This window comes from Pelophylax lessonae (assembly GCF_965119305.1).
Source record: "Pelophylax lessonae genome assembly, chromosome: 1".
NCBI classification, from domain to species: Eukaryota; Metazoa; Chordata; class Amphibia; order Anura; family Ranidae; genus Pelophylax; species Pelophylax lessonae.
In genome coordinates, this window is record NC_138768.1 from 512,191,182 (window position 1) to 512,218,123 (window position 26,942).

A 26,942-nucleotide genomic window follows, 5' to 3' on the forward strand; every position below is an offset into this window, starting at 1 on the left:
TGAGGGATAATTGATTACTTCAAACAGGCTTGCTCTAAGAGTCAGTTTGACTACAAAGTGTAACGTCCTGGAAACTTTCAAGGACATTTACTTATATAGGCTTTTTAATTAAGCTGAGTCTAGGGTTTTAGTAACAAGATGGGAGTTGAAAGAACAAAATGGAGGTTAAATATTCCTTAAATTATGTTTTTTTCTTTTGAAGGACATAGGAAGTTTTTAAACTTTGGGTTATAATGCTGCCTACAGGAGGATTGGATACTGACCAAAAAAACCTGTAGGTCAGCCTGGGATAAAACCCAGGCTTATCTCACTACCATCCTAAAGTGCCATAAAGCGCTGCGCAAACTGTTGGCGCTATATAAATCCTGTATAATAATAATAATCATATTGGATGTCTTTTCAGTTCTGCTGTATGATAGACTAACCTTACTTCGCTAGCACTGTATTTTTCTTACTCTTTTTGAGTCAGGAGTCTGTTCTACATTGCTTCTAGAGCTTGCCTCTTAGGTTTTAGCTATCTGGCCCAGCTGCCTTTAGCCTGATTTTTGGAGTGCTACATCCTAACTCCTCTGACCTGGAAGTTGTGGAAGAAGACGGGAAGAGTGACCTTTGGGTATTGGGTGCTTTCTAGACTCCTCTGGAGCCACTGGCATTGCCTAAGCGTTTTGCTGTCTCTGAAGCTTTACTTTGTGAGTAGGCCAGCCAGAGCACCAGGAGCTATTTATGTAGGTTGCTGGATATCTTTAACATTCCTTGTTTCCTGCCATTTTCCACACGAAGAGAATTTAACATTGTGAAACTGAGCACTGGTGTATTTCGCAAAGTCGGATCTTACATGCATGCTCCACACCTTTTCCTGCCATACAGCATAGAGAAATGCTTTTCCTGTTGCTGCTCTTGCTTGCAAAGAGACACATGAAGCCATGAAGCTCTGTTCTCTGCTCTGTTCCTGTTGTCCACCTACAGGGACTTTGGTCTCCTCCAGCAATACGACTACCAGTTTTGTCCAGATTTCGTGAGCATCTGAGGCCTTACCTCGAACCAGGTTTTCAAGTTGCTTTACTGTCTTACTGCCATGCAGTCACAGCATGTTTGATTCTGGACACAAATCTCTCCCCCCCCCACCTCTACTAAGTTTCTCACCTCCATTCTTCCTGTTTCAGCACTCAGATAAGTATATCCCAAGTAATTCCTCACAGGCCTTAGGGATCAGGGTGTCATTGCCTCAGTTCCTGCAACAGAACAATTTCAGGGAATTTACTCTGATCTGCTAACTTTCTCTTTTGTTCATTGACGGACACAGCTCTTGATCTTCTCAACCATTGGGTTATACTGCCCTCTACAGGAGTAGAAAACTAGGCAGAAAAAATGGGCAGTCCCAGGGGGTATTCTTCCTTCTCTCTGCTATAGGTACTCAGTTTTGTTCTGCTTAGTCAGGAGTAAGGACCTGGTTCTTTGCTGGGATCTATGGTCCTGGCAAATGTTTTTTCTTTTTAGATTGAAATTTTTTTTTCCCCTGGATTTTTCCTGTGAGATCGAAAATATAATGCTGGATTGGGCGACGGGCTAAATAAACTAGATCCAGGGGTCACCCCAGTCTGGCCAGCGAGCGTGTGCAGATCTTAGCTTCGCGCTAGGTCAGCCTCAACATAGCCCCAATGGACAGGCTGGCCTGCGAATGAAACGCCTTGTGAGGTCGCATAGGACCGGGTCTCGGCCAGAGTCGCAGTGTTCTTCCTGGCCGACAGCCCACCATTTAGATGAAGATGAGTTTTGTCTGGAGCGGTGCCCACTCGGTTCCTGGTATGGTGAGTAGCTGTTTCCCCTCTTCCCGTGGAGGGTTTTGGGGTGGACGTAGGCCCCTCCTTGGGACAGTCGGACCCCTGAGTTCCCCTACTTCCTGTCGGGCACCCCCCTTTCATCCGTCCCCCATCTTACCCTCCATTCATGCTGGGACTATTTGGGTGGTTTGGTCCACCTCCTGGGGTGTGGGCAGGGCGGTTTAATGGCGATGGCGCGGGGGGGCACCGCTGGCGACCGGACGATCAGCTGTGCGAGGGGGGGGGGGTTATACCTGGTGGGGGCTTCTGCCAGGGCCCCCCCGTCCTGACTGGTTCTGTCCCTGAAGCCTATGGTTCCCTCCTGGGTCCCTAGAAGCCTTGTGTTGCCTCCATTTTGTTGTAGCCTGTTTTTGTTTCTATGCACGGAGGCCATGTTTGTGTAGTCTGGCGGCCATTTTGTGGTGGTTTGCCATTGAAAATAGCGGCAGCCATGACAACGGAGCCCTGTGGGCAGCGATTTCAGCAGTGGGAGCCCATCCTCATCCCCTGGTGCTGACTCCTTGATCTTTTTGCATCCTGATCGCCGTGCTTGCAGTGCAGATTATCTTGGTGGCTGCAGGTGCCTGTTTCTGCTGGGTGGTGACTGAGTCGTGTGGGGTTCTCTCCCTCTCTGCTGAGGATCGCTTGGTGCTCTATGCCTGGCAACTGGGTGGTGCTGCCAGCACGGTGGGGGTGTCCCTTGCAGCGTTTACACCTGTTTTGTGGGGTTCCCCAGGTGACTAATGGAGTCTTTGGAGCACATCTCCCCACCTGATCCCCTCTCTGAAGCTGCAGGGCCCTCCTGGTCCCAACCATCCATCGATGCACTAAAGGCGGTCCTGGAGTCCTTGGTGTCCCGGGTGGAGGTGGCTTTCGGGCGACGAGCTAGCAAAAAGCACCCCCCCCCCCGCCTTCCCCTGCCTCCTCTGTCTCATCAGATCCTGAATCAGAGTCGGCTGCTACAGACGTGGGTCATCCTTCTGGGTCTATAACCACGCGCCCGGAATCCTCTGATAGTGCGGATGATTCCTCCATGTCTGCAACCATGCACGAAAAGGCGCTGGTGGAAGCACTGATTGTATCTGTGCATGAGACCTTGAAGATGGAGGATGGAGGATGCAGCTGCGACAGAGGTGCAGGTTTCCTTTGGCACTTGTTTCCTTTCCCTGCCAATTCTGACAAAATTTTTGCTAGAGGGGGGACGACCAAAGCATCCCCTTGGGGTCCCTAAGCGCTTTACTAGGCTTTACCCCTATGAGAAGTCCCTGTTAAGAAGTGGACTGTTCCACCGGTTTCCAGATTGAACAAGGCAACCATTCCGGTTGAAGAGTCCCCGGCCTTTAAGGATCCGGCTGACAGGAAGGCAGAGGCTGTGACCCGCAATATGTACTCTCTGGCTGGTTTGGCACTGAGGCCGATATTCACCATTGCCCTGGTGTCGCAAACTGACCGAGTGGGCTAAGCTTTTACACCGTGACCTGGAGGGAGAACCGCTCACACCTGCCTTTGCTGAGCTGGCGGACCAGCTGGTAGGGGCTGCAGTTTTATCTGTGATCTCTTTGGATGCAGCTCCCCTAGTTGCTCGGCTTTGTTTAGGCAGTGGTCCTTCGGCGTGTCTTTTGGTTCAAATGCTGGTATGCGGACCAGACTTCTAAAAAGGTCTTGACTGATCTTCTCTTTCAAAGAGATTGCCTGTTTGGAGCTACCCTGGATGACATCATAAAAGGTCTCATGGGGGGAAGAGTACCTTTCTTCCGCAGGCGACTAAGGGTAAGGAACCTCGACGTAGATGTGGGCCTTCCTTCTCGGCTCATACGTGTTTTTTCTTTTTTTTTTTTTCGTCCCTCAGGGTCGACTGACAAGGACTCGAAGCCTTTCAGGGCCTCCTCTGGAGGATCTAAACAAACCTGGTCTGGCTAACCGAGAGCAGGCATCTCCAGACCCACGGACAAGGCTACTTCAGCATGAAGGTGCGCCCTCACCTGTATCGGGGGTGGGGAGACGTCTTCGCTGGTTCCTGGACCCATGGACTTCCCTGGTATAAGACAAGTGGGTCCATGAAGTAATTCGGTCTGGCTACAAGATCGAGTTTCGCGAACTCTTGTCCCCCGCAATGGTTCTTTCCTTCCAACTCGCGCCTGTCCCTGGACCACTTTCAGGGTCTGTTTGGGGCGGTACAAGACCTGTTGCTTCAAGGGATGTTTGTCCCGCTTCCGACTTTGGAAAGTTTTCAGGGTTTTTACGCAACCCTGTTTACAGTTCTCAGGAAGGAAGGCAAAATGCCTCCAATCCGGGACCTCAAGGAGCTGAATGGCTTTGTGCGGGTGCAGAAGTTCAAAATGGAGTCCATTCGCACGGTATTGGCATCCCTACATCAGGGAGATTTCCTTGCTTCTATTGACGTCAAGAATGACTACCTTTTACATTCCAATATGTGCCAGTCACCAGTGCTTTCTCCGCTTTGCCGTGGGAGAGGAGCATTATCAGTTTGTGGTGTTGTCCTTCGGTGTTGCCTCCACTCCTCGGGTCTTCACAAAAGTGTTAGTGCCGGTGCTAGCTTTGTTACGCCAATGGGAGATCGCGGTACTGGGCTACATGGACAACCTCCTTCTGTGAGCAGAGACTCCTACTGCTCTGGTGGAAAACCTGGAGATCACAATACGAACTCTGCAGGAGTTCGTCCACAAATCTGGACTATCTGGGCCTTACTCTGTACTCGGCCTTAGCCAGAGTGCTCATTCCTCTGGACAAACTCCTGGAATTGCAGGCTGCAATTCATCTCCTGCTGTCGAGCAGATGGTCATCCCTCTGGACTTGCATACCAGTGCTGTGCCTGATGGTGTCTACCTCCTAAAGGGTGGTTCCATACAAGGTCAAGGAAAAGGGGGATTCTGGCCAAATGGGACAAGACTCTGCAGTCTCTGGACAATCCGATCCGACAAAGCAGTCCCTGATATGGTGGCTTTGTTCTCCGGCTGGGAAAATCCTTCCTCCCCCTTGGACAGTGTTTACCAAGGATGCCAGTCTGTCTGGCTGGGGAGGCGTCCTGGGCAAGCATTCTGCTCAGGGATCTAGACACTGGAAGAGTCCAGACTACTGATCAATGTCTTGGAACTCCGAGTGATCAGACTGTGCCTGGACCATTGGAAGGATCGTCTTCAAGGATGTCCAGTGCGCATTCAATCGGACAATGCCATGGCTGTGGCTTATGTCATTACCAAGGGGGCACAAAAAGTGTCCTGGCAGCTCTGGAGGTAGCCGGCATTCTAAGGTGGGCAGAACGGTTTGTTCGAGCCTTCTCCGCCGTACACAATTGACAGGCAGATTACCTCAATCGGCAGGCATTGGACCAAGGGGAGTGGTCCCTTCCTCCGGACGTGTTTCATCAGTTGGGTCCTTTGTGGGCCATCCCCGAGGTAGATCTGTTGGTGTCTCGGCTCAACAGAAAGGTGCAGAGGTTTGTGGCTCTGTCACGGGATCCTCTGGTGGATGCCACAGATGTGCTGGTGGCCCCGTGGGGTCAGTTATCTTCTGATTTACGCCTTTCCTTCTCTCAAGCTTCTGCCAAGACTTCTACGCAGGATCGAGGCAGAAGGGATTCCGGTCATCTTAGTGGCCCTGGACTGGCCTCGCTGGGCTTGGTACGCTGATCTGGTGCGGCTGGTCGCCGATGTTGCTTGGAAGCTTCCTCTCAGGGAGGATCTGCTGTCCCAAGGACCAATCTTCCATCCTGCTTTACACTTGCTGGCTTTGACGGCTTGGCTGTTGAACGCTAGATGCTGAAGGATAGAGGTTTATCTGAGTCGGTGATTCCTACACTGAAAATTGCTAGGAGCTAAAAGCTAGGAAGTCTATTTCTAGGAAGATCTATCAATGCACGTGGAAGACGTACATTGTGTAATGTGAGTCTCTTTGGGTTCATCCTTCTGTGGTGGATTCCCTGGTTTCCAGGCTGAACAAATCCACCCTTATTCCGGTGGAGGATTCTCTGGCTTTTAAAGACCCTTTTGATGGGAAGGTGCAGACCTTGGTCCGGCACATGTTTACTATGGCTGGTTCAGTCCTTAGGCCGGTGTTCACCATTGCGTTGGTGTCCCAGACCCTCAGAGAATGGGCTAAGATTTTGCGCCAGGATCTGGAGGGGGGAACAGCTTACCCTGCCTTTGCGCAGCTGGCGGACCAGTTGGTCCAGGGGTTACAGTTTAGCTGTGTGATGCCTCTCTGGATGCGGCTCCCTTAGTTTCTAGGCTGTATGTGACAGCAGTGGTGCTTTGGCGCATGATATAGCTGAAATGCTGGTCTGTGGACCAAGCTTCCAAGAAGGCCTTAGCGGATCTCCCTTTTGTGGAGGATCGCCTGTTTGTCTTCTTCCCTAGATGAAATCACTAAGGGAGTCCTAGGAGGGAAGAGTACTCGCCTCCCACAGGCTTCCAGGGGCAAGGAAAGCTCATCGCAAATGTGGTAATACTTTCTTGGCTCATAAGCGTTGTGTTTTTTTTTTTTTTTTTTTTTTGTCCCTCTGTCTCAAGAAAAATGATCCAAATCCATTCAGAATGTCTCCGGAGGTTCCAAGAGGCCCTGGCCTGGCAAGTCCTGGAGGGCTTCCAAGAGGCCCTTGCCTGAAGGGGTACCCTCACCCGTATCTGGGATGGGGGGACGTTTTCGTTTTTTGGACCGTGGACCTCTCTCTGATTCAAGACGGAATTTCGGTCTTATCCTCCACAGAGGTTTTTTCCTTCCAACCTCCGTTTTGTCCCCAGATCGCTTGCCTGGTCTCTTCTCCAAGATTTGCTACTTCCAAGGATTGATTGTACCGGTTCCAATCTTGGAACTTTTTCGGGGTTTTTATTCAAACCTGTTTACAGTTCCCAGGAAGGAAGGCAAAGTTCGTCCAATTCTGGATCTTAAATCCCTGAACAGCTTTGTGCTGGTACAGAAGTCCATCAATTCGGTAGTCGCATCCCTTCATCAAGGGGATCTTCTAGCCTCTATCGATATCAAGGACGCTTACCTCCATATTCCCATATATATATATATATATATATATATATATATATATATATATATATATCTATCTGTATCTCTCTATATTAGACATCCGCACTTTCTCTGCTTTGCCGTGGGCGAGGAGCATTATCAATTTGTGGCGTTACCCTTTGGTCTCGCCTCAGCTCCTCGGTGTTCACAAAACTGTTGGCCCTGGTGTTAGCATTGCTGCGACAGCGGGGATTGCGGTGCTGGGGTACCTGGACAATCTTCTACGAGCAGAGTCTCAGACTGCGCTACAGGACAACCTGGATATCACTGTGCGGACTCTGCAGGAGTTTGGGTGGACTCTGAATTTTCAGGAGTCTGCTCTGGTTCCGTCCACCAAGTTGGACTATTTGGGTCTGACTCTGGACTCGGCCTCAGCCAGGGTGTTTCTTGTTTGGACAAGCTCCAAATGCTGCAGGATGCCAATCGACTTCTGTTGTCCAGCAGTCGGTCGTCTCTCAGGACTTGCATGCGGTTGCTGGGCCTGATGGTGTCTACTTTCGTGGTGGTTCTGTTTGTACAGTTCCATACGAGACCTCTGCAGAGGGAGATTCTTGCAAGTGGGACAGGAATCCAGTCTCTGGACAATCTGATCCTGTTGAGCTGGGGTAGGAGAGGGTCCCTGATATGGTGGCTTCACTCTCCGACAGGGAAAATTCTTCCTTCCCCCTGCACTGGACGGTGATCGCCACGGATGCCAGCCTGTAGGGGTGGGGAGGTGTTTTTGGGCACGGTATGTGCTCAGGAGGTTTGGACTCTGGAGGAGTCCAGGCTACCTATCAACGTACTGGAACTACGGACGATCAGACTTTGTCTGGCCCATTGGACTGTTCGTCTTCAGGGGTGTCTGGTACGGATTCAATCAGACAATGCCACGGCTGTGGCATATGTCAATCATCAAGGGGACACAAAGTGTGTCCTAGCGGCTCGGGAAGTAGCTGGCATTCTCAGGTGGGAGGAACGTTTCGTTCCAGCTCTCTGCTGTCCATATTCCAGGGGTGGAAAATTGGCAGGCGGATTACCTCAGTCGACAGTCCTTGGACTAATAAGAATGGTCACTTCATCTGGAGGTGTTTCATCAGCTGTGTTTCCAGAAAGGGAACTCCCTAGCTGGAACCGTTGGCCTTTGGTCTCAACAGGAAGGTGCAGAGATTCCTGGCAAGATGTCGGGATCCTCTAGCCGACACCACGGACACACTGGTGGCTCCTTGGGGCCGCACTGTCTGATATACGCCTTTCCCCCTCTCAGACTTCTACTGAGACTTCTCCGAAGGATCGAGGCAGAAGGACTTCCGGTCATCCTTGTGGCCCCAGACTAGCTTTGTCGGTCTTGGTAAACGGATCTGGTACGGCTGGTCGTCGATGTCCCTTGGTGACTCCCTCTCAGGGAAGACTTTTTGGCCCAAGGGCCGATCTTCCATCCTGCTTTACAGTCGCTGATGGCTTAGCTGTTGAAAGCCAGGTGCTGAAGGACAGGGGGGTTGCCTGATTCGGTGAGTCCCAAGCTATTGAAGGCTAGTTAATCTACCTCTACAAAGATGTACCATCGCGTCTGGAAGTCTTATATTGCGTGGTGTGAGTCTCTGGGAGTTTCTCCCCATTCCTTTTCGGTGACTTGAATTTTGGCGTTCCTCCAAAGAGGTGCCATCAAGGGCCAGGTTTTGGCCTTGGCGATTTTCTTTTAACGTCCTTTGGCTACTCATTCCTTGGTTCGCACCTTTGTTCAGGGGGTTCGCCACTTGGCCCGCCTGTTTGGTCTCCGCTGCCTCGGTAGGACCTCAATTTGGTACTGTCGGGTTCTTCAGAAACCGCCTTTTGAAAATATTTGCAAGATTTCTCTACTTAAATTTTCCCAGAAGGTAGCCACCTTGGTGGTGATTACTTCCGCACGCAGGGTGTCCGAGCTGTCAGCTTTGTCTCGTCGTTCACCGTATTTGGTGGTTCACAGAGATAAATCGGTGCTTCGCCCCTTCGGTCATTTGTCTAAGGTTGTCTCTGGTTTCCACCTGACATGCCTTCCCTGTGTTCTAAGCCTAAGCATCCTAAGGAGATTGCTTTGCATTCTCTGGATGTGGTTTGGGTGATCAGGGTGTACCTGGCGGCAACCGAGCCATTTCGGAAATCGGACTCCATTTTTGTCCTTACGTATGGACCTCGCAAGGGGTTGGCTGCGTCTGCCACGACCATTTCCAGATGGATCAGACAGACAGTGGTGCAGGCCTATTCAATCAAGGGTCAGGTTCCTCCTTTCCCTGTTAAGGCGCTTAGTGCCTCCTGGGCCTTCTGCCATCAGGCGTCAGTGATGCATGTTTGCAAGGCAGCCATCTGGTTGTCTGTGCATGCCTTCACAAAATTTTACAAAGTTGATGTGTTGGCATCTGCGCTAGCTGCTTTTGGCCGCAAGGTTTTGCAGGCCACTGTTTGAGAGAACCTCGTCCTCTTTGAGGGTGTATTGTTTTCAGTTGAGCTTCAGTTGATCCTGGTTGAGCTCCATGTTACCTGGTTGGCTAGGTTTGGCCTTTTGGGAATTTATTCTGCTGCGTTTTTCCCACCTCTCATGTTTGACACTGCTTTGGGACGTCTCAATGGTCAAGAAGATTCTGGAGCTGTGTCAGTCAATGAACGAAAGAGAAAATTTGATTTTTGTCTTACCGTAAAATCCTTTTCTCTGATGTCAATTGACGGACGCAGCACCCACCCCTCTATTGAGTTGGGTTATTTTTCTTCTGATACTTCTTGCAACAAAACTGAATACCTATAGCGGGAAGTGGGAGTATACTCCCTGGGACTACCCCTTAGGTGTGGTAAAGCTTTTTTCTGCCTAGTGTCCTACTCCTGTAGGGGGGGGGGGGCAGCATAACCCAATGATCAAGAAGATTCTGAAGCTGTGTCCGTCAATAAACATCAGAGAAAAGGATTTTACGGTAAGATAAAAATCCAATTTTTTTTGTTATTCCCACAAAGTCAAAAATCCTCCTCCATATATCCTAGTTCTAGTTGCTCTGTTTTATTTAGGTGGTAGTAAACTCTGGATGTTGATTTTTACCTACAGGTAAGCTTATAATAAAACTTACCTGCTGGTTAAATGAATATCTCCTAAATGTGCACTGAGATATTTGCTTGGTTGGTAGCCGGTGATGTAACCGATGCATGCGCTCAGAAGGTATGGCATATACCCATGCCGTGAAGAGCTCTGTGCCGTAATTCCTGCACATGGGAGTGATGTAATCACTTGCCATTCAAACGGCCGCAGCCTGAGAACCCAGAAGGAAGACCGGGTGAAGCTGGAAGCCTCTGTAGCATTGACAGCGCACCCCCGGAGGGCTTCCTTTCATAGTAAGTCCTTCAGCATGTGCTAGTATGCAATGCATACTAGCACATTATGCCTTTTGCTATGCATGGAGAGGTTTTTTTTTGTCTATTTTAAGTTTACTACCCCTTTAAACAGACTTCTAGCATTTGTGTACATGCCTTTTGACTTTTATACGCGCGCACATTTTATCCTTTTACACCTTTTGATTCTCTTTATGTTCAGCATTCCTGGTTGGTGTGAAACTTTAGTCTCATCTAGTTTTGAATCTCCCTCTCTCCCACCCACTTGTACGCTCTGACCCTTGGTCACTTCACTGTATAAACTGCCTCTGATCCCTCCACTCTCCTAGTTTAAAAGTTCCTCAACTTCCCCTTAAAATGGATCCAAACCCCAATATTAAATTTGTGTGAACCACTCCTTTCCTGCTTTAATTTACGTAAGGTTATTTTATATTCTTTGAACAAATGTTTAAGAAATACCGCTTCCTACATCCTTTTCTAAGGTAAAAACGATTTTCTTCAAGATCCCAATGTTGCATTCTAAAATGCAGGGCTCACATTATACTTTAAGGGCCAGTTCACACCATAGAAACGAAGTCCAGATGTGTTCCGGATGCTTTTCTGCATGCGTGTTTTTGATGCGTTTTTTTGAGGTGTACCAGTGCATTTTTTTTCTCCCTCTTTTTTTCTTTACCTTTAAAGCGGTAGTATACTTAAAAAAAAAAAAACCCTGCAAGACAAATGCATAATGAGCTAGTATGCATGAAATACTTGCCTTAGAACGAAGCCCCGACACGGACCCCCGGACACCGCTGTGGGAGCTGACATGATCCCTCGGCATCTCTTCCGGGTTCAGCGGCTCCGGCGCTGTGAGTGGCACTGTGCAGGTTTAGGAGATATTAATTGTACCTACAGGTAAGCCTTATTATAGGCTTACCTGTAATTAAGTCACAAAAAGCGGTATACTACCGCTTTAAATAAATGTGCTTCAGTGTGTTTTTCGTGTGTTTTAGGTGCGTTTTTATTGCGTTTTTTTATCATGTTCCAGTACAGTCCAATGAAGGAAAAATGCAGCATGTTCTACTTTTTTCTACTCAAAAGCACCAGAACAGACCACACTGGTGTGAACTATGCCATTAAAACAATATAACCTACTATCCATGCTTTTGTGATGCACTGGACTGCATATGGTGTGAACTGGCCTGAATTGCACTTTTTAATGATTCGTTGATGTTACAAGGGTCAGGTCTGTAAAGCCTCTAGTGGTATTTAGACATTCCTGTTTGGGTTAGCAGAATAAATGTGCAAAACGCAGGTTGTAATGTTTTTATCACATTGAACATTACTGTTAAGTAGTAAATGTTGAGCTAATGGTGCAGTGGTTATGTATTTTTTTTATTTTTTAGGTATATCACACAGGAGGGACATAAGCTAGAAACTGGAGCACCTCGTCCTCCTGCCACAGTAACCAATGCTGTATCTTGGAGGTCGGAGGGCATAAAATATAGGAAGAATGAAGTTTTTCTGGATGTGATAGAGTCTGTTAACCTTCTTGTAAGTACTCATTAGCTTGGACATTAACAGCTGTTAATAATTAGGCACATAACTATTAATGGTGTGGTAGTGGCACAACATTACCTGTTAGCGTAATAGACAACAGTGATATTTAAAGTTATACACGGTTTGCGTCAATTAACCCTTGTCATAATTTGTACTACCAAGGTATCCACCACAAATCGTTTATTCTTTCTTGCACATTGGGGGACATAGGAAGCTTTAAACTTCAGATTATACTGCTGTCTACAGGAGTGAACACTGGCAAAAAAAAAAAAAAACCTTTAGGTCAGCCCTCCTACTACCAGCATGCCTCAGTGTTTTGTCAGTGTCCCAACAGGATGGATGGCATTTCTCTCATGTTTATTGAAGGACACAGTGCAGATCTTGATCTCTGACCATTGGGTAATGGGACTCTGTTCAGGAGAAGATTCAGGATGGTCCCTCTGCACGCTGCTACACCCTTTCCAGCAAGCTGCTACACCCTTTCCTGCAAGCTATGCAATGAAAAACAGGGCTATTTAGTTTACATATATTGCAATACATAAAAGGTGGGGGATAGCAACCCCCCCGCACCAACACCTATTTTATATTTATATTTACATGTATAAGTTATTGGGATTTAAGCACAGGTATATCTGTTCAGGGGCATGAGACTGGGCAAACGAAAAAAGCCACCTCCCACCATTCCTTAATATTTTCAGGTGGCAGCCCTGTTCTTTTGCTTCTTGTCCAGGAGTAAGGACCTAAGCTCCCTGTATGGAATCTTTTGGTCCCTTTTTTTTTTTTTTTTTTGCAGGGAAATCTTTTTGTTTCCTACAAGTTACATAGTAGTTGAGGTTGAATAAAGACAATAGTACATCCAGTTCAACCTGTGTAGGTGTGTGTGGCCGTAATCATCTCTCATACCCCTGAATGTTCTGATCCTTGAGATGTACGTCCAAGAGTCTTTTGAAAGCAACCATACTTCCCAGAAACCACCTCCTGTGGTAGAGAATTCCACAATCCTGTAGCCCTAACAGTAAAGAACCCCCTGCAAGGTTAAAACGCTTCTCCTCTAATCGCATTGTATGCCTCGAGTCATCATGCAATCCTTTTGACTGAATAGCTTTTTTTCTATGCTGAGATCACCATTGAGGTATTTATAAATTGCTATCATGTCCCCTCTCGGGTGTCTCTTCTCCAGGGAGAATAAATCAAGCGATTGCAGACGCTCTTCATAATTAACCACTTCCCGCCCGCCCTATTACAGATTGACGGCGGGAATGTGGTTGAGTTATCCTGACCGGACGTCATATGACGGCGGCAGGATAACTCCGCTCTGGGCGCCCCCCGGGGGCGTGCAGAGCAGCGATCGGTGATGCGAGGTGTCAGTCTGACACCCTGCATCTCCGATCTCGGTAAAGAGCCTCTGACGGAGGCTCTTTACCATGTGATCAGCCGTGTCCAATCACGGCTGGTCACATAGTAAATAGGAACAGCCGTTGATCGGCTTTCCTTAGTTCGTGCCTGACAGGCACGAGTAAAGGAGCGCCGATCGGCGGCTCCCCTGACAGGGGGGGGGGGTCGGCACTGGTAATCAGATCATTGATTACCAGTGCAGACCCTCGGGGGGGGGGGATGCCACTAGATCCACCAGGGATGCCCACTATGACCCCAGGGATGCCCACTATGACCCCAGGGATGCCCACTATGGCCACCAGGGATGGCAATCAGGGCTCAGGGAGCCCCCCATTGCCCTCCCCATCAGTGATGCCCACCAGTGTCCTCCCTATCAGTGCTGCCCACAAGTGCCCATCACTGCCATCCTTTAGTGTCGCCCACCAGTGCCCATTATTGCCCACCAGTGCCGCCTATCAGTGCCCATTAGTGCCCATCAGTGCCGCCTGTCAGTGCCGATCAGTGCCGCCCATCAGTGCCCATCAGTGCCCACCAGTGCCGCCTATCAGTGCCCATTAGTGCCCGTCAGTGCCACCTATCAATGCCCGTCAGTGCCACCTATCAGTGTCCATCAATGCCGCCTATCAGTGCCCAGCAGTGCCGCCTATCAGTGCCCACCAATGCTGCATATCTGTGCTACCTATCAGTGCCACATATCAGTGCCTATCAGTGCCGCCTATCAGTGCCACCTATCAGTGCCACCCCATCAGTGCCACCCCATCAGTGCCACCCCATCAGTGCCTCCTCATCAGTGCCTGTCAGTGCAGTCTCATCAGTGCTCATCAGTGCAGGAAAAAAATTATTTATTTACAAAATTGTATAACATAAACAAAATTTTTTTTTTTTTTTTTTAAACTTTTCGGTCTTTTTTTATTTGTTTAGCAAAAAGTAAAAATCGCAGAGGTGATCAAATACCACCAAAAGAAAGCTCTATTTGTGGGGGGAAAATGACATAAATTTGGTGAAGGTACAGTGTTGCATGACCGCGCAATTGTCATTCAAAATGCAACAGCGCTAAAAGGGGAAAATTGGCCTGGGCGGGAAGGGAGGGAAGTGCCCTGTATTAAAGTGGTTAAGGTCCTCCAATCCCCTAATTAGTTTAGTTGCCCTTCTCTGGACTCTCTCCAGCTCAAACACATCCCTCCTGAGGACTGGAGACCAGAACTGGACAGAATACTCCAGATGCGGTCAGACCAGAGTTTTATAAATTGGTAGGATTATAGTTTTATCTCTGGAATACATCCCTTTCTTTATGCATGCTAATATTCTGGCGGCTTTGGCAGCTGCCACTTGACATTGCATGCTATTGCTTAGTCTATGCTCTACCAAGACTGCCAGATCTTTCTCCATTTTTGATTCCCCCAAAGGTTCCCCCCCCTAAAGTTTATTGTGCTTTTATGTTTTTAGTCCCCAAGTGCAAAACCTTACACTTCTCCACATTAATCCTCATTTACCATGTCGTTGCCCACTCTGTTATTTTGTCCAGGTCGTTCTGTAGGATATTTGCTTCATGCCATGCAGTTATTGCCCTGCCCAATTTTGTGTCCTCTGCAAAAACTGATATAGAACTACTGATCCCATCCTCAATGCTGTTTATGAATAAATTGAACAAGATTGGTCCCAGGACTGAGTCTTGGGGGACCCCACTTACCACCCCAGACCAGTCTTGAGTATGCGCTGTTTATTACCACCCTTTGGACACGCCCTTTTAGCCAGTTCCGTATCCAAGAGCAAACCTTGCGGTCGATGCCTGCAGACCTTATTTTATAAATTAAGCGCTTGTGGGGAACTGTATCAAACGCCTTAGCGAAATCCAGGTACACCACATCCACTGGTCTCCCCCTATCTAGCTCACCGCTCACCTCCTCGTAGAATGTTAAGAGATTGGTTTGACAAGAACGCCCATTTGTAAACCCGTGCTGATTACTACTGATGATGATGTTGTTGTCTTTAGCAAACTCTATGATATAGTCCCTGATCATCCCCTCCAGAAGTTTACATACTATCGATGTCAGACTGACAGGCCTATAATTTCCCCGGACATGCCTCTTCCCTTTTTTGAATATCGGTATCACGTTGGCTTTCCTCCAATCCCCTGGTACATTTCCTGTCATAATACTGTCAGCAAAGATCAGGAACAGTGGTCTAGATATAGTCTTACTAAGTTCTTTGAGTACTCTCGGATGTACGCCATCCGGGCCTGGTGATTTATTTAATTTTATCCAGCCTTTCCCTGATTTCACCCTCTGTTAGCAATAGCGGCAAGTCCTGTGTATTACTACTAACCATACAGTCATGGTCAGTGTACCCCTCCTTTTCCTGTGTAAAGACTGAGGAGAAAAAAGCGTTCAGCACGGTTGTGTTTCCAGTGTCCTCTGTAACAAACCTCCCATCATCGTTAATTATGTGTGCAATATGCTCTGCCCTAGTTTTTTTGTTGTTGATATATTTAAAGAATTTCTTTGGGTTCTTTTTTACTATCCTCCGCTATTTGTCTCTCAAGTTGATTTTAGCCATTTTGATTTCGTATTTACTTTTCTTATTTGCCTCCTTGTATTGCTTGAAAGCCGATACTGTGCCCTCTGATTTATATTTCTTGAAGGCCATTTTTTTACCCCTAATAAGTTTTTTAACATTACGGTTTAGCCAGCCAGGTTTGGCTTTGTCTCTTCTAAATTTATTTCCCATAGGAATGCACTGCGAGATGAATTTGTTTAATATGTTCCTAAAGCATTCCCATTTTTCCTCTGTGGTCAGTGTTCCTAAGGTTTGGTCCCAGTTTACCCTTTGCATCATTGAGCACAATTTGGGAAAGTTTGACCTTCTGAAGTTTTGGGTTCTTATGTTCCCCTCTTGCCTTGTTATATTGTTATTTACGCTAAATGTGATCATCCTGTGATCGCTAGAGCCCAGGTTGTCCTGGACTCCTACCTCCGAGATTAGGTCTTGGTCATTGGTGATCAATAGATCCAGCACTGCAATTTCTCTAGTAGGAGAATCCACCAACTGAGACATGTAGTTGTCCTGTAAGGTTTCCATGAAGAGTGTGAGTGTGTAGTCCCCTCTTCCCAGTCAATGTCGGGATAATTGAAGTCCCCCAATATGATGACTGATCCCAGTTTTGCCACTTTACCCAACAGTGATATGAATTCCAGCTCTACCTCCTCCCTTTGGTTGGGTGGCCTATAGCAAACCCCCACAATTACTTTTCCCTTTACTTATTCTCTATGGAGTTCTACCCACACGGATTCTAACTCCATACTCATCCCTTCCATAATATCACTCCTCTATCACCCTTACATTATTCTTGACATAGAGACATACCCCCTCCCCCTCTTTTTCCTACCCTGTCCTTCCGGTACCCTTGGATATTGGCCAGCCAGTCATGTGAGGGGTCGAACCAACTTTCCGTTATTCCCACAAGGTCTATGTCCTCCTCATGTACTAACATTTCCCAACTCATCCATATTATTAGCTAGGCTCCTGGCATTTGCATATACCCCTCTTAGTTTTGTGGAAGTTGATAGTGAATGGTGATTATTTTTCTTCCTGTTTGGTCTGAGGTTTTCCCGCACAGACCCCCCAATTGACGTTCTGGAATTACTGTCGCTGCTGACTCGAATACTGCCTTCTGTCCTTTGCTCCCTCCTGACTGACTCTACTTCTGAGCCCTCCCCCCGTCTCCTAGTTTAAAAGCCCCTCCAACTTGGTGGCCATCTTTCTCCCCAAAAGAGCTGTACCATCCCCATTAAGGTGCAGCCCATCCTTACTAAAGAGCCGGTAGCCGACTGAGAAGTCAGCCCAGTTCTCAAGGAACCCGAACCCCTCCTTCCTACACCAGTTCCTCAGCCACTTGTTAAGTTCCCTAATCTCCTTCTGCCTCTCTGGTGTGGCTCAAGGTACCAGCAGTATTTCAGAGAAAACCACCTTGGAGGTCCTTTTCCTCAATCTATTCCCGAAGTCCCTGAAATCGTTCTTTAGGATCGTCCACCTTCCTCTTGGTCATTAGTGCCCACATTCACCATGACCGCTGGGTCATCCCCAGCCCCGCCCAATAATCTGTCTACCCGATCCGCGATGTGCCGAACTGGAGCGCCTGGTAAACATACTGTTCGGCTACCGCGATCATTTTAACAGATTGCCCTCTCTGTCCTCTTGATAATTGAGTCTCCCACTACCACAACCTGTCTAACCTTTCCTGAGTCACGGCCCCCCTTCTTCCTGAATAATACAGATGCAGTAGTTGCCCCAGGTCAGCTTGCAAGCACATGCAGGCCTTTAGCTATGTGCAAGGTCGGCTACATCCGGTTGATCTGGACGAGCAGCCTGTAAGTGTTCCTCATGAGAGGTGCTATTGAAAAGTTGGCCCCAGGAGGATTTTTCAGTGTGCCCCCAGGCAGACTGTGCTCTAGCTTTGGCTGAGAGGGCACCCTGTCAAGTGGAAGGTGCACCATTCATTTAGGAATGGATAGGTGTGCACACCTCCCTTTTCCCCCCTATACCGTCTTCCCAAGGTAGTATCAGTCTTCCACCTTGATGAGAACATAGTCCTGCCATCCTTATGTCATGCTTCAAAGCATTCAAAAGAAATCTCTCTAAATTACCTGAACATACTTAGAGTTGTGAACCCTTAGTGTCTACTTTAAAGCTACAGCTTAGATCAGACCGATTTCCTATTTCTCCTGTCCTCAGGACTTGTAAGGGACACCCTGCTTCCAAATCCACCATTGCAAGATTGACACCAAATCTTATCGCTACACCTTACACACTCAAATAAAAATCTCCTCATGCGCTTTCACACACCTATTTCACCAGATAGTTTACTGAACATTTCGGCACCAGGTCTCTGTAGCCCAGCTGTGTAAGGCCACCACCTGGTCCTCTGTTCATACTTTTTCCAAGTTCTACCAGGTGGATGCAGCTTCTGACCGAAAGCTTTTTGCAGCAGCACTTTGAAGTTGAATCTGTTTACCCTTGTTAGGTTTTTTAGCACATTTCTGTTTGCCTAGTTGTTGTCCACCCTCCTCATTCATTGTTAAGGACGTTCCAGGGTTTCCTCTGCTGTACTATTTAGGATTAAGAGGAGTTATGACTTGCCTATTCAATATCTTGGAGTACAATACACATGCCTCCATTATTCACCAAGGTGCTGACCCCATTACTAGCCCTGCTGTGTTCTCATGACATTTCTATGGGGAAATATTTGTACAACCTCCTGTTGTGGGAACAATTGGTGCGGGTCCTTCTGGCAATGTGTAATTTACTGTCCGTGTTTAACAGCGATTCAGGTGGATCCTAATCATTTAGAAATAATCTTTGAAATTTTCTCATTGTTCGGAGTACTTGCCTCTATTTCTGGACACGGCTAAGGACAGAATGTCCCTTCCAGGGGAGACACTTTAGACACCCTGGTCTCAGATTTGAACTCTCCAGTCTAGGAGCAATCTGACTCTTCCCTGATGGTCTGGTGGTAGCCTCTTTCGAGGCAGTTCCATTTCCCCAGTTTAAGCCCGGACCTCTAAATTCTGTCATCTTGATACTAGATGATCTGGTCTCTGGACTGATCCTTAATAACCGAGGACCAGGTTGTCCCTGGCATGGGGTCTCAGGTTTCCTGCACTTGAACCAGGCATAAACCTTCCTTTCCATCTTTTTAGGCATCCTCCTGATAGATGCCAGTCTGTACGACAAGTCCTGGGCAACCCTGTCAGTGCAGAGACTTGGTCGTTTGGAGTTTTGTCTTCCAACCAACATCTTGGAACTACAACATTGTACCATTCTACTTCAGGGGCTCCGGATCTGGATTCAGATGTACAATGTGATGGCGGAGGCATACATTTATCTACAGGGAGTTTTACTAGGACTAGAAAGGTAGATCCGATATTGTTCTAGGTGGAATTTTTATGTTCCAGCCTGGTCAGCCATGTACATCCCAAACAAAGACAATTTGAAGGTAGAGTTCCTCAGCTGGCATCTTTTGGACCAAAGAGTGGTCCCCGCACCTGAAGGTATTCCAAGACCTATGTTGCAGGTTGGACATGCCAGGTGTGGATCTCCTAACCTCCAAGTTCAACGACAAACTGGACAGGTTTGTCTTGTTACAGGGTTCTCCTAGGATAGTCTTTTTCAACCAGGGAACCTTCAGATTTCTTCAGGGGTGCTTTGGCAAAATGCCTTAAAATTGTCCAAAAATTGTATACAAGCCAGCAAGTGAATGAAGTCTGGCTTTTAGTTACACAAAGCCACAAGTTTTCATTGTGCACGATTAACAACCTTTCAGCCGCCAGCATCCTAACAACCAACGAATGACCAATCAGTTGATAAGGAGGATTTTGGGCACCTGCACATCATCCTTGTTTGGCCCTCCCCTGTCCCTCTGTCAGCACTGGGATCACAATTGCTGAGCGAGGGAGAGAAACCAAGGTAATACTAGTCAGTACCAGTGTGCAAAGGTGTATTTGCTTTGGAAGAATAAATCTCCTCTAACATTGGATATCCTATGTGTGTGGATGTTGCAGTGATATGAAAAACTAGAAGTTTAGTTCTTTACATTTTAGAATGCGGTGCCTTATTGTGTATAATTTTAAAGGGTAGGAAACACTGTCCTAGTAAATACTCCTTGGGCTCTATTTGATCTTATGTTCCAAGGACTGATTTGCCTCCCTGCATTATGGTTCATTATCTTTTGTGCCATGGCTATTGAGGCTGAGGGACAAGGGGCATAACTGAGTCTGTTATTACTATGCTATAAGTTCATCATCGGACATGGAAGGCGTACTTCACTTGCTGTGAGTGAGTGTCAGGGCTTTCACCTGAAGAGTCTCTCAGGAGGACTATTTGCCATAAAATGTGATCTGAGCCTCATCTAAGTCTGGCCATACATGTTCAATTCTCTTGTACAATTTTTCTTTAGATTTACCTTAACTTAAGTACTGCAAGGGCCTGCCTAATTGGATACAATTGAAATTTATTTAGTTTTGACCTCATTTTAGATTTTTATTTGGTAAATCTAAAGAAAAATTCTACCAGAGAATTGAACATGTATGGCCAACCTTAGTCACAACAATAGAACACAATGTGCTTAAGCTGATAACACAAAAACCATTCACAGTGCTGGAGGAAAAAAAGTACCTCCTTTTGGCAGCAGTGACTTCAAGAAAGCACTTTTAATAGCTCTGGATCAGACCTGCACAACATTTAGGAGGAATTTTTGACCATTCCACTTTACAAAACTCCTTCAGCTCACACATTTGTAGGATGTCTGATGTGAAGGGCTCTTTTGAATTCACTCAACAGCATCTCTGTTGGTTAAGGTCTGGGTCACTCGAAAAGGTTTTTTTATTCTGATGCCAGCCTGTGATGGATTTACTTTGACGCTTAGGGTTATTGTCCTGCTGCATCATTAAACTTCTATTAACCACCCTGGCTTATCCTGTAGGATATTTTGGTAATCTTGGGAATTTTCCTATCAATGATGGCAAGCAAGCCCAAATCATATTGTTCCCTCTACCATACTTCACCGTTTTGTATGACTTTTTGATGTTAGTAAGCTGTGCTTTTTTGCCTTAAGTATAGTGCGAAGTATTTTTTCCTGAGCAATTCAACTTTCGTTTCATCAGTCAACAAAACTTTTTTTTTTTCCAATTAGTATTAGGCTTTGCCAATGTGTTTTCTGGCAAACTTCAGGCGCACAGCTATATATATATATATATATATATATATATATATATAATATATATTACAGTTGTGTTCATAAGTTTACATACCCTGGGGCTGAATTTGATTTCTTGGCTATTTTTTTAGATAATATGAGTGAAAACACAAGCTTTTCTTTCACTCATGGATAGTGTTTGGCTGAAGCCATTTATTATCAATCAACTGTTTACGCTTTTGAAATCGTAATGACAACAGAAACTACCCAAATGACCCTGATCAAAAGTTTACATAATCCAGCTCTCAATACCGTGTATTTCCCCCTTTAACATCAATGACCGCGTGAAGTCTTTTGTGGTATTTGTGGATGAGGCTCTTTATCTTCTCAGATGGCAAAGCTGCCCATTTCTTCCTGGCAAAAAGCCTCCAGTTCCTGTAAATTATTGGGCTGTCTTACATGAACTGCACGTTTTTGAGATCTCCCCAGAGTGGCTCAATGATATTGAGGTCAGGAGACTGAGATGGCCACTCCATAGGTTGACTTGGCCTTGTGTTTAGGATCAGTGTCATGTTGGAATGTCCAAGTACGTCCCATGCGCAGCTTTCGGGCTGATAAATGCAAGTTTTCTTCCAGTATTTTTTGATCACATACTGCATTCATCTTGCCATCAATTCTGACCAAATTTCCTGTGCCTTTTTGTAGCTCACACATCCCCAAAACATCAGCGATCCACCTCCGTGTTTCACAGTGGGAATGGTATACCTTTCATCATAGGCCTTTTTGATTCTCCGAATGTAGCGTTTATGGTTGTAGCCAAAAAAGCTCAATTTTGGTCTCATCACTCCAAATGAATTTGTGCCAGAAGGTTTGAGGTTTGTCTCTGTGCTGTGTGGGGTATTGTAAGCGGGATACTTTGTGGCATTTGCGTAGTAATGGCTTTCTTCTGGCGACTCGACCATGCAGCCCATCTTTCTTCAAGTGCCTCCTTATTGTGCATCTTGAAACAGCCACACCACATGTTTTCAGAGAGTCCTGTATTTCACCTGAAGTTATTTTGTGGGTTTTTCTTTGCATCCCGAACAATTTTCCTGGCAGTTGTGACTGCAATTTTAGTTGGTCTACCTGACCGTAGTATGGTTTCAACAGAACCCCTCATTTTCCACTTCTTGATTAGAGTTTGAACACCGCTGATTGGCATTCTCAATTCCTTGGATATCTTTTTATATCCCTTTCCTGTTTTATTCAGTTCAACTAACTTTTCCTGCTGATCCTTTGACAATTCTTTTGCTTTCCCCATGACTCAGAATCCAGAAACGTCAGTGCAGCACTGGATGAAAAATGCAAGGGTCTGGCAGGAGTCCAGAAACTCATCGACCTTTTACACACACACACACACACACACACACACACCAAGCAAACGAGTCACAGGTGAGGATGGTTACCTTTTTAATAGCCATTCAAACCCCTTTGTGTCAACTTGTGTGCATGTTATCAGGCCAAAATAACCAGGGTGTGTAAACTTTTAGGGTAATTTGGATAGTTTCTATTGTCATTATGATTTAAAAAGAGTAAACACAGTTGATTGATAATAAATGGCTTCAGCCAAACACTAACCATGAGGGAAAGAAAAGTTTTTGTCAGGGTATGTAAACTTATGAGCACAACTGTGACTCTATATATATATATATATATATATATATATATATATACAAACCCAATTACAAAAAAGTTGGGACACTGTACAAATTGTGAGTAAAAACGGAATAGACTTACAAATCTCATAAACTTATATTTTATTCACAATATAATATAGATAACATATGAAATTTTGAAATGTCATGCCAAATATTGGCTCATTTTGGATTTCATGAGAGCTACACATTCCAAAAAAGTTGGGACAGGTAGCAATAAGAGGCCGGAAAAGTTAAATGTACATATAGGGAACAGCTGAAGGACCAATTTGCAACCTATTAGGCTAATTGGCAACATGATTGGGTATAAAAAGAGCCTCTCAATGGCAATCTTAAAATGTTTGTGTCTATCAAAAAAAAAACACTCCTCCAAACGAGTTTCATTAATTGGTCTCCAGGTGTGTTATCTACTGACTCCAATTAGCATGCGTTAAAGTAATAAATCTATGGGTTCACTAACTTTTTCCTCTAGCACTGTGAATGGGTGTGCTCGATAAAGACACAAAAACATTTAGAATTGTTTGTATTATCATTTTAACCACATTGTGTTTTATCCGTTTTGTGACTTAAATAAGGATCAGGTCAAATTTTATGGCATTTATATTGACATGTCATTTAACCACTTGCAGACCAGCCGTCGTAGTTTCAGTGGCAGGTCGGCTCTATTACGCGAAATGACGTACCTGTACGTCCCTTCGTGTAACAGATAGTGGGGGCGCGCGCCACCCGCGACCGCTTCCCATGGAGATAGAAAGGCGGTCTGCTGATGTAAACAAGGCAGACCACTGTTCTGTCAGAGATGAACACAGGGATCCTGTGTTCCTCCTATTTAGGAACATAGGTCTCTGTGTTCATCCAGTGAGTACAACCTCTATACAGTTAGGAAGCAACTCCCTAAAAGCACACTTAACCCTTTGATCACCCCTTCCTTGCCAGTGTCATTAGTACAGTAACAGTGCATTTTTTAGGACTGATTACTGTATGAATGTCACTGGTCCCCTCCAAAGTGTCAGGTGTCTGATCTGTCCGCCACAATGTCGCAGCCCCGCTAAAAATCGCTAATCGCAGCTATTACTAGAAAAAATAAAATAAAAATGACATAAATCTATCCCCTAATTTGTACACGCGATAACTTTTGCGCAAACTGAGCAATATACACCTATTGGGATTTTTTTATCAAAAGTATGTGGCAGAATACATATTGATGAAAAAGTTTTTATTAGGAATGTTTTATAGCAGAAAGTAAAAAATATATATTTTTTTTTTCAGCCTTGTCGCGCTTTTTTTGTTTACAACGCAAAAAATGAAAACCGCAGAGGACATCAATTTTATTTCGGTACAGCTTTGCACTACCGCGCAATTGTCAGTTAAAGTAACGCAGTGCCGTATCGCAAAGAATGGCCTGGTCATTAAGGGGGTAAAACCTTCCGGTCCTTAAAGCGGAGTTCCGGGCTCAAAATCGATATTTTTTTTTTTGTGCCCGTCCACTTGTTCCCCTTCACCTGAAAAGGAATTGGATAGTTAGGTTTTTTTTTTTTTTAAAACTCACCTTGTAATTGAAGATCGAATATACTCACCTAGTCTTCACTTCCTCCCTCAGCGCCGCGGCTCCGCCGTCACTTCCTGGCTTGCACTGATTCCTGGGAGCTGAACGTCATCGCTCCCAGGAATCAATGCGACGGCACCGGCCCCGCTCGTCACTTCCGGGCGACGCCGCATTCCCCTGCTAAACAGCTTCTGGGCATGCCCAGAAGCTGTGGAGGAATGCGGCGCCGCACCGGAAGTGACGAGAGGGGCCGGTGCAGGCGCATTCTGGGAGAAGAAGACGCCGAAGAAGACGCAGAAGAGGACCGCGCCGGCTTCAGCTGCCCACAAGAGAGATGGAAACGCTGTGGAAGAAATTTTATAAGTAAGTATTTCTTCTAAAAGGTAAGTGCGAACCGGGACAGATCAGAGGCTAGCCATTGTGGAATGTACTAGCCCTGACTGTCCCGGGGGTATGTTTATTGAAAAATCATTTCTGTGCCCGGAACTCCGCTCTAAGTGGTTAATTACTGCAGAAAAGCAGTTTTTCCAAGGGGTTCACATACTCCTTCTTTTTTTTTTTTTTTTTTTGCCACTTTACATACAATCACATATATAAATACACTGATTAGCCATAACTTTGACAGGATTTAGTGAAAAACTCAGATTATCACGTTTGGCATCTGAAAGTTGGTGGGATATATTAGTCAGCAAGTAAACCTGTTGTCCCTGAAGTTAAGGTGTTGAAAGTTGGCAAAATGGACATCACAGTTTGTTATACTGGTCAGGGTCCCCATGCAGACCCGTGTCTACAGGCAAAAGTGCCTACAGCGTGCATTGGAACTGGGCCATGGAGCAATGGAAGGAGGTTTCTTGGTCTGAAGAATCATGTGGAAGGCCAGGAGCATGTTTGTCACTTACCTGATGAAGAGATGGTACCAGGATGCAGTACGGGAAGAATCCTTGTGGGACAAGGAGGGTAAAAGAGGGGGAGGGGTGTGCCTATATATCGAGAACAATTTACAGGTGGAAGAAAGGAATGACTTAAGAGCTGGGGCAAGGGGTAGAGTGAAATCCATGTGGGTGGCACTTCAAAGGGAAGTAGTAAGTTGGAAATTAATAGTGGGAGTATGTTACAGTCCCTCTAACGTGAAGGAAGAGGAGTTGGATCTCTTTAACGGCAAAGGAAGACCAATGTCTTCATAATAGGGGATTTAAGCTATCCAGATATTGACTGGACAGAAGGGACAGCTCACTCATTAACCACTTGCCGCCTGCCCGCCGCAGTATATGGCTCGGCTTCGAGAACCACTTTATCTGTACGGCAGTTCGCGGGAGCGCTCCTGGGGGCGTGTGCCCGCCCTCATTGTGAAGCGGGGAAGCCGATCCATGTGCCGGTGGCTGCGTTTGCTGCCGGGCATCCGCGATCGCTCCCCTTGGAGAGAGAACGACGGTCTGCTGTTGTAAACACAGCAGACCGTTCTCTCTGTAATGAACACAGAGAGCCTGTGATCCTCCTATTTAGGATCACAGGTCTCTGTGTTCATTTCACAAGTCCCCCCCCCATACAGTTAGAAAACACTCCCCTAGGCTCACACTTAACCCTTTGATCCCCCCCTGGGTTAACCGCTTCCCTGCCAGTGTCATTATTACAGTAACAGTGCAACTTTTTAGCACCTATCACTGTAGTAATGTCACTGGTCCCCCCAAATGTGTCAAAAATGTTGGGGGTCCGATCTGTCCATCGAAATGTCGCAGTCCCGCTCAAAATCGCAGCTTGCCGCCATTACTAGTAAAAAAAAATAAAAATTACATAAGTCTTTCCCTTAGTTTGTAGACGCAATAACTTTTGCGCAAACCAATCAAAATTAAGCTTATTGAGATTTTTTTTTTTAACCAAAAATATGTAGCAGAATAAAAATCTAATTTTGTTTCATCGTTTTAGGCCAATTTGTAAATTTTTTAATGTTTTATAGCAGAAAGTGAAAAATGTTGTTTTCTTTCCAGAATTGTCGCTTTTTTTTTTTTTTTTATATCGCAAAAAATAAAAATCACACAGGTGATCAAATACCACCAAACGAAAACTCTTATTTGTGGGAGAAAAAGAACGTCAATTTTATTAGGGTACAGACCGCAATTGTCAGTTAAAGTAACGCAGTGCCGAATTGCAAAAAATGGCCTGGTCAATGGGGCTAAACCTTCCGCTCCAGAAGTGGCTAAAGGCCTGCTATTTCCTAAATGTCTTACAGGACAACTGTGTCCCAATTGGTAGATGCCCCGACTAGAAATTATGTATTGCTAGACCTATTAATTACAAATTATACAGATCTGGTCACAGATGTGGAAGTACGGGACAACTTGGGAACAAGCGAACACAGGATAAATGCATTCAGCTTAAATCATAGGAGGAGGCGGCACGAGGGTAGTTCAAGAACGCTAAACTTCAAAAGAGCCAACTTGCTCTTGCGCTCAATACTACAAGATCTCAAATGGGACCAAATCCTACAAACATGAACACTGAGGAAAAATGGGAGTGCTTTAGGAACATCAAAGGCATTGCATTTCAGTGGGCAATAAATATAGAATGACAAAGGCTAATCCTGGGTGGCTAAACCATGACGTAAACAGTCAAATATTAAAGATAAAAAGATTGCCTTTAAAAAATATAAAACGGAGAGGGGTCATTGTCAGCATTCCAATACTACAAGGAATGCAAGAAGAAGTGTAAGAACGCATTCAGGGTAGCTAAAAGAGAGGCAAAACTGGTCAGGTGTTCCTCGTTTTGGCCATGCTCAACCCCGGATGGCGTGGGTATCCGAGTGCTGGCCTGCGGCGCTCGACAATGCTCCTCCCTTGGCGGGAGTACCTGTTGAGAAGAAGGGCCGGCGCCATCTTGGGAGGCCTCACGGCCTG

At 46.0% G+C, this 26,942-nt stretch overlaps 1 protein-coding gene across 1 annotated transcript in view; it reads left to right on the forward strand.

Annotated features, from left to right (window-relative positions):
- Positions 1-26,942, forward strand: part of AP1M1 (adaptor related protein complex 1 subunit mu 1) — a 149,364-nt gene that overhangs the window by 36,830 nt on the left and 85,592 nt on the right. The window contains exon 5 of the mRNA XM_082243511.1: positions 11,573-11,720. Within this exon, the coding sequence (XP_082099637.1) occupies positions 11,573-11,720 (148 nt within the window). The remainder of the gene's footprint in view (positions 1-11,572; positions 11,721-26,942) is intronic.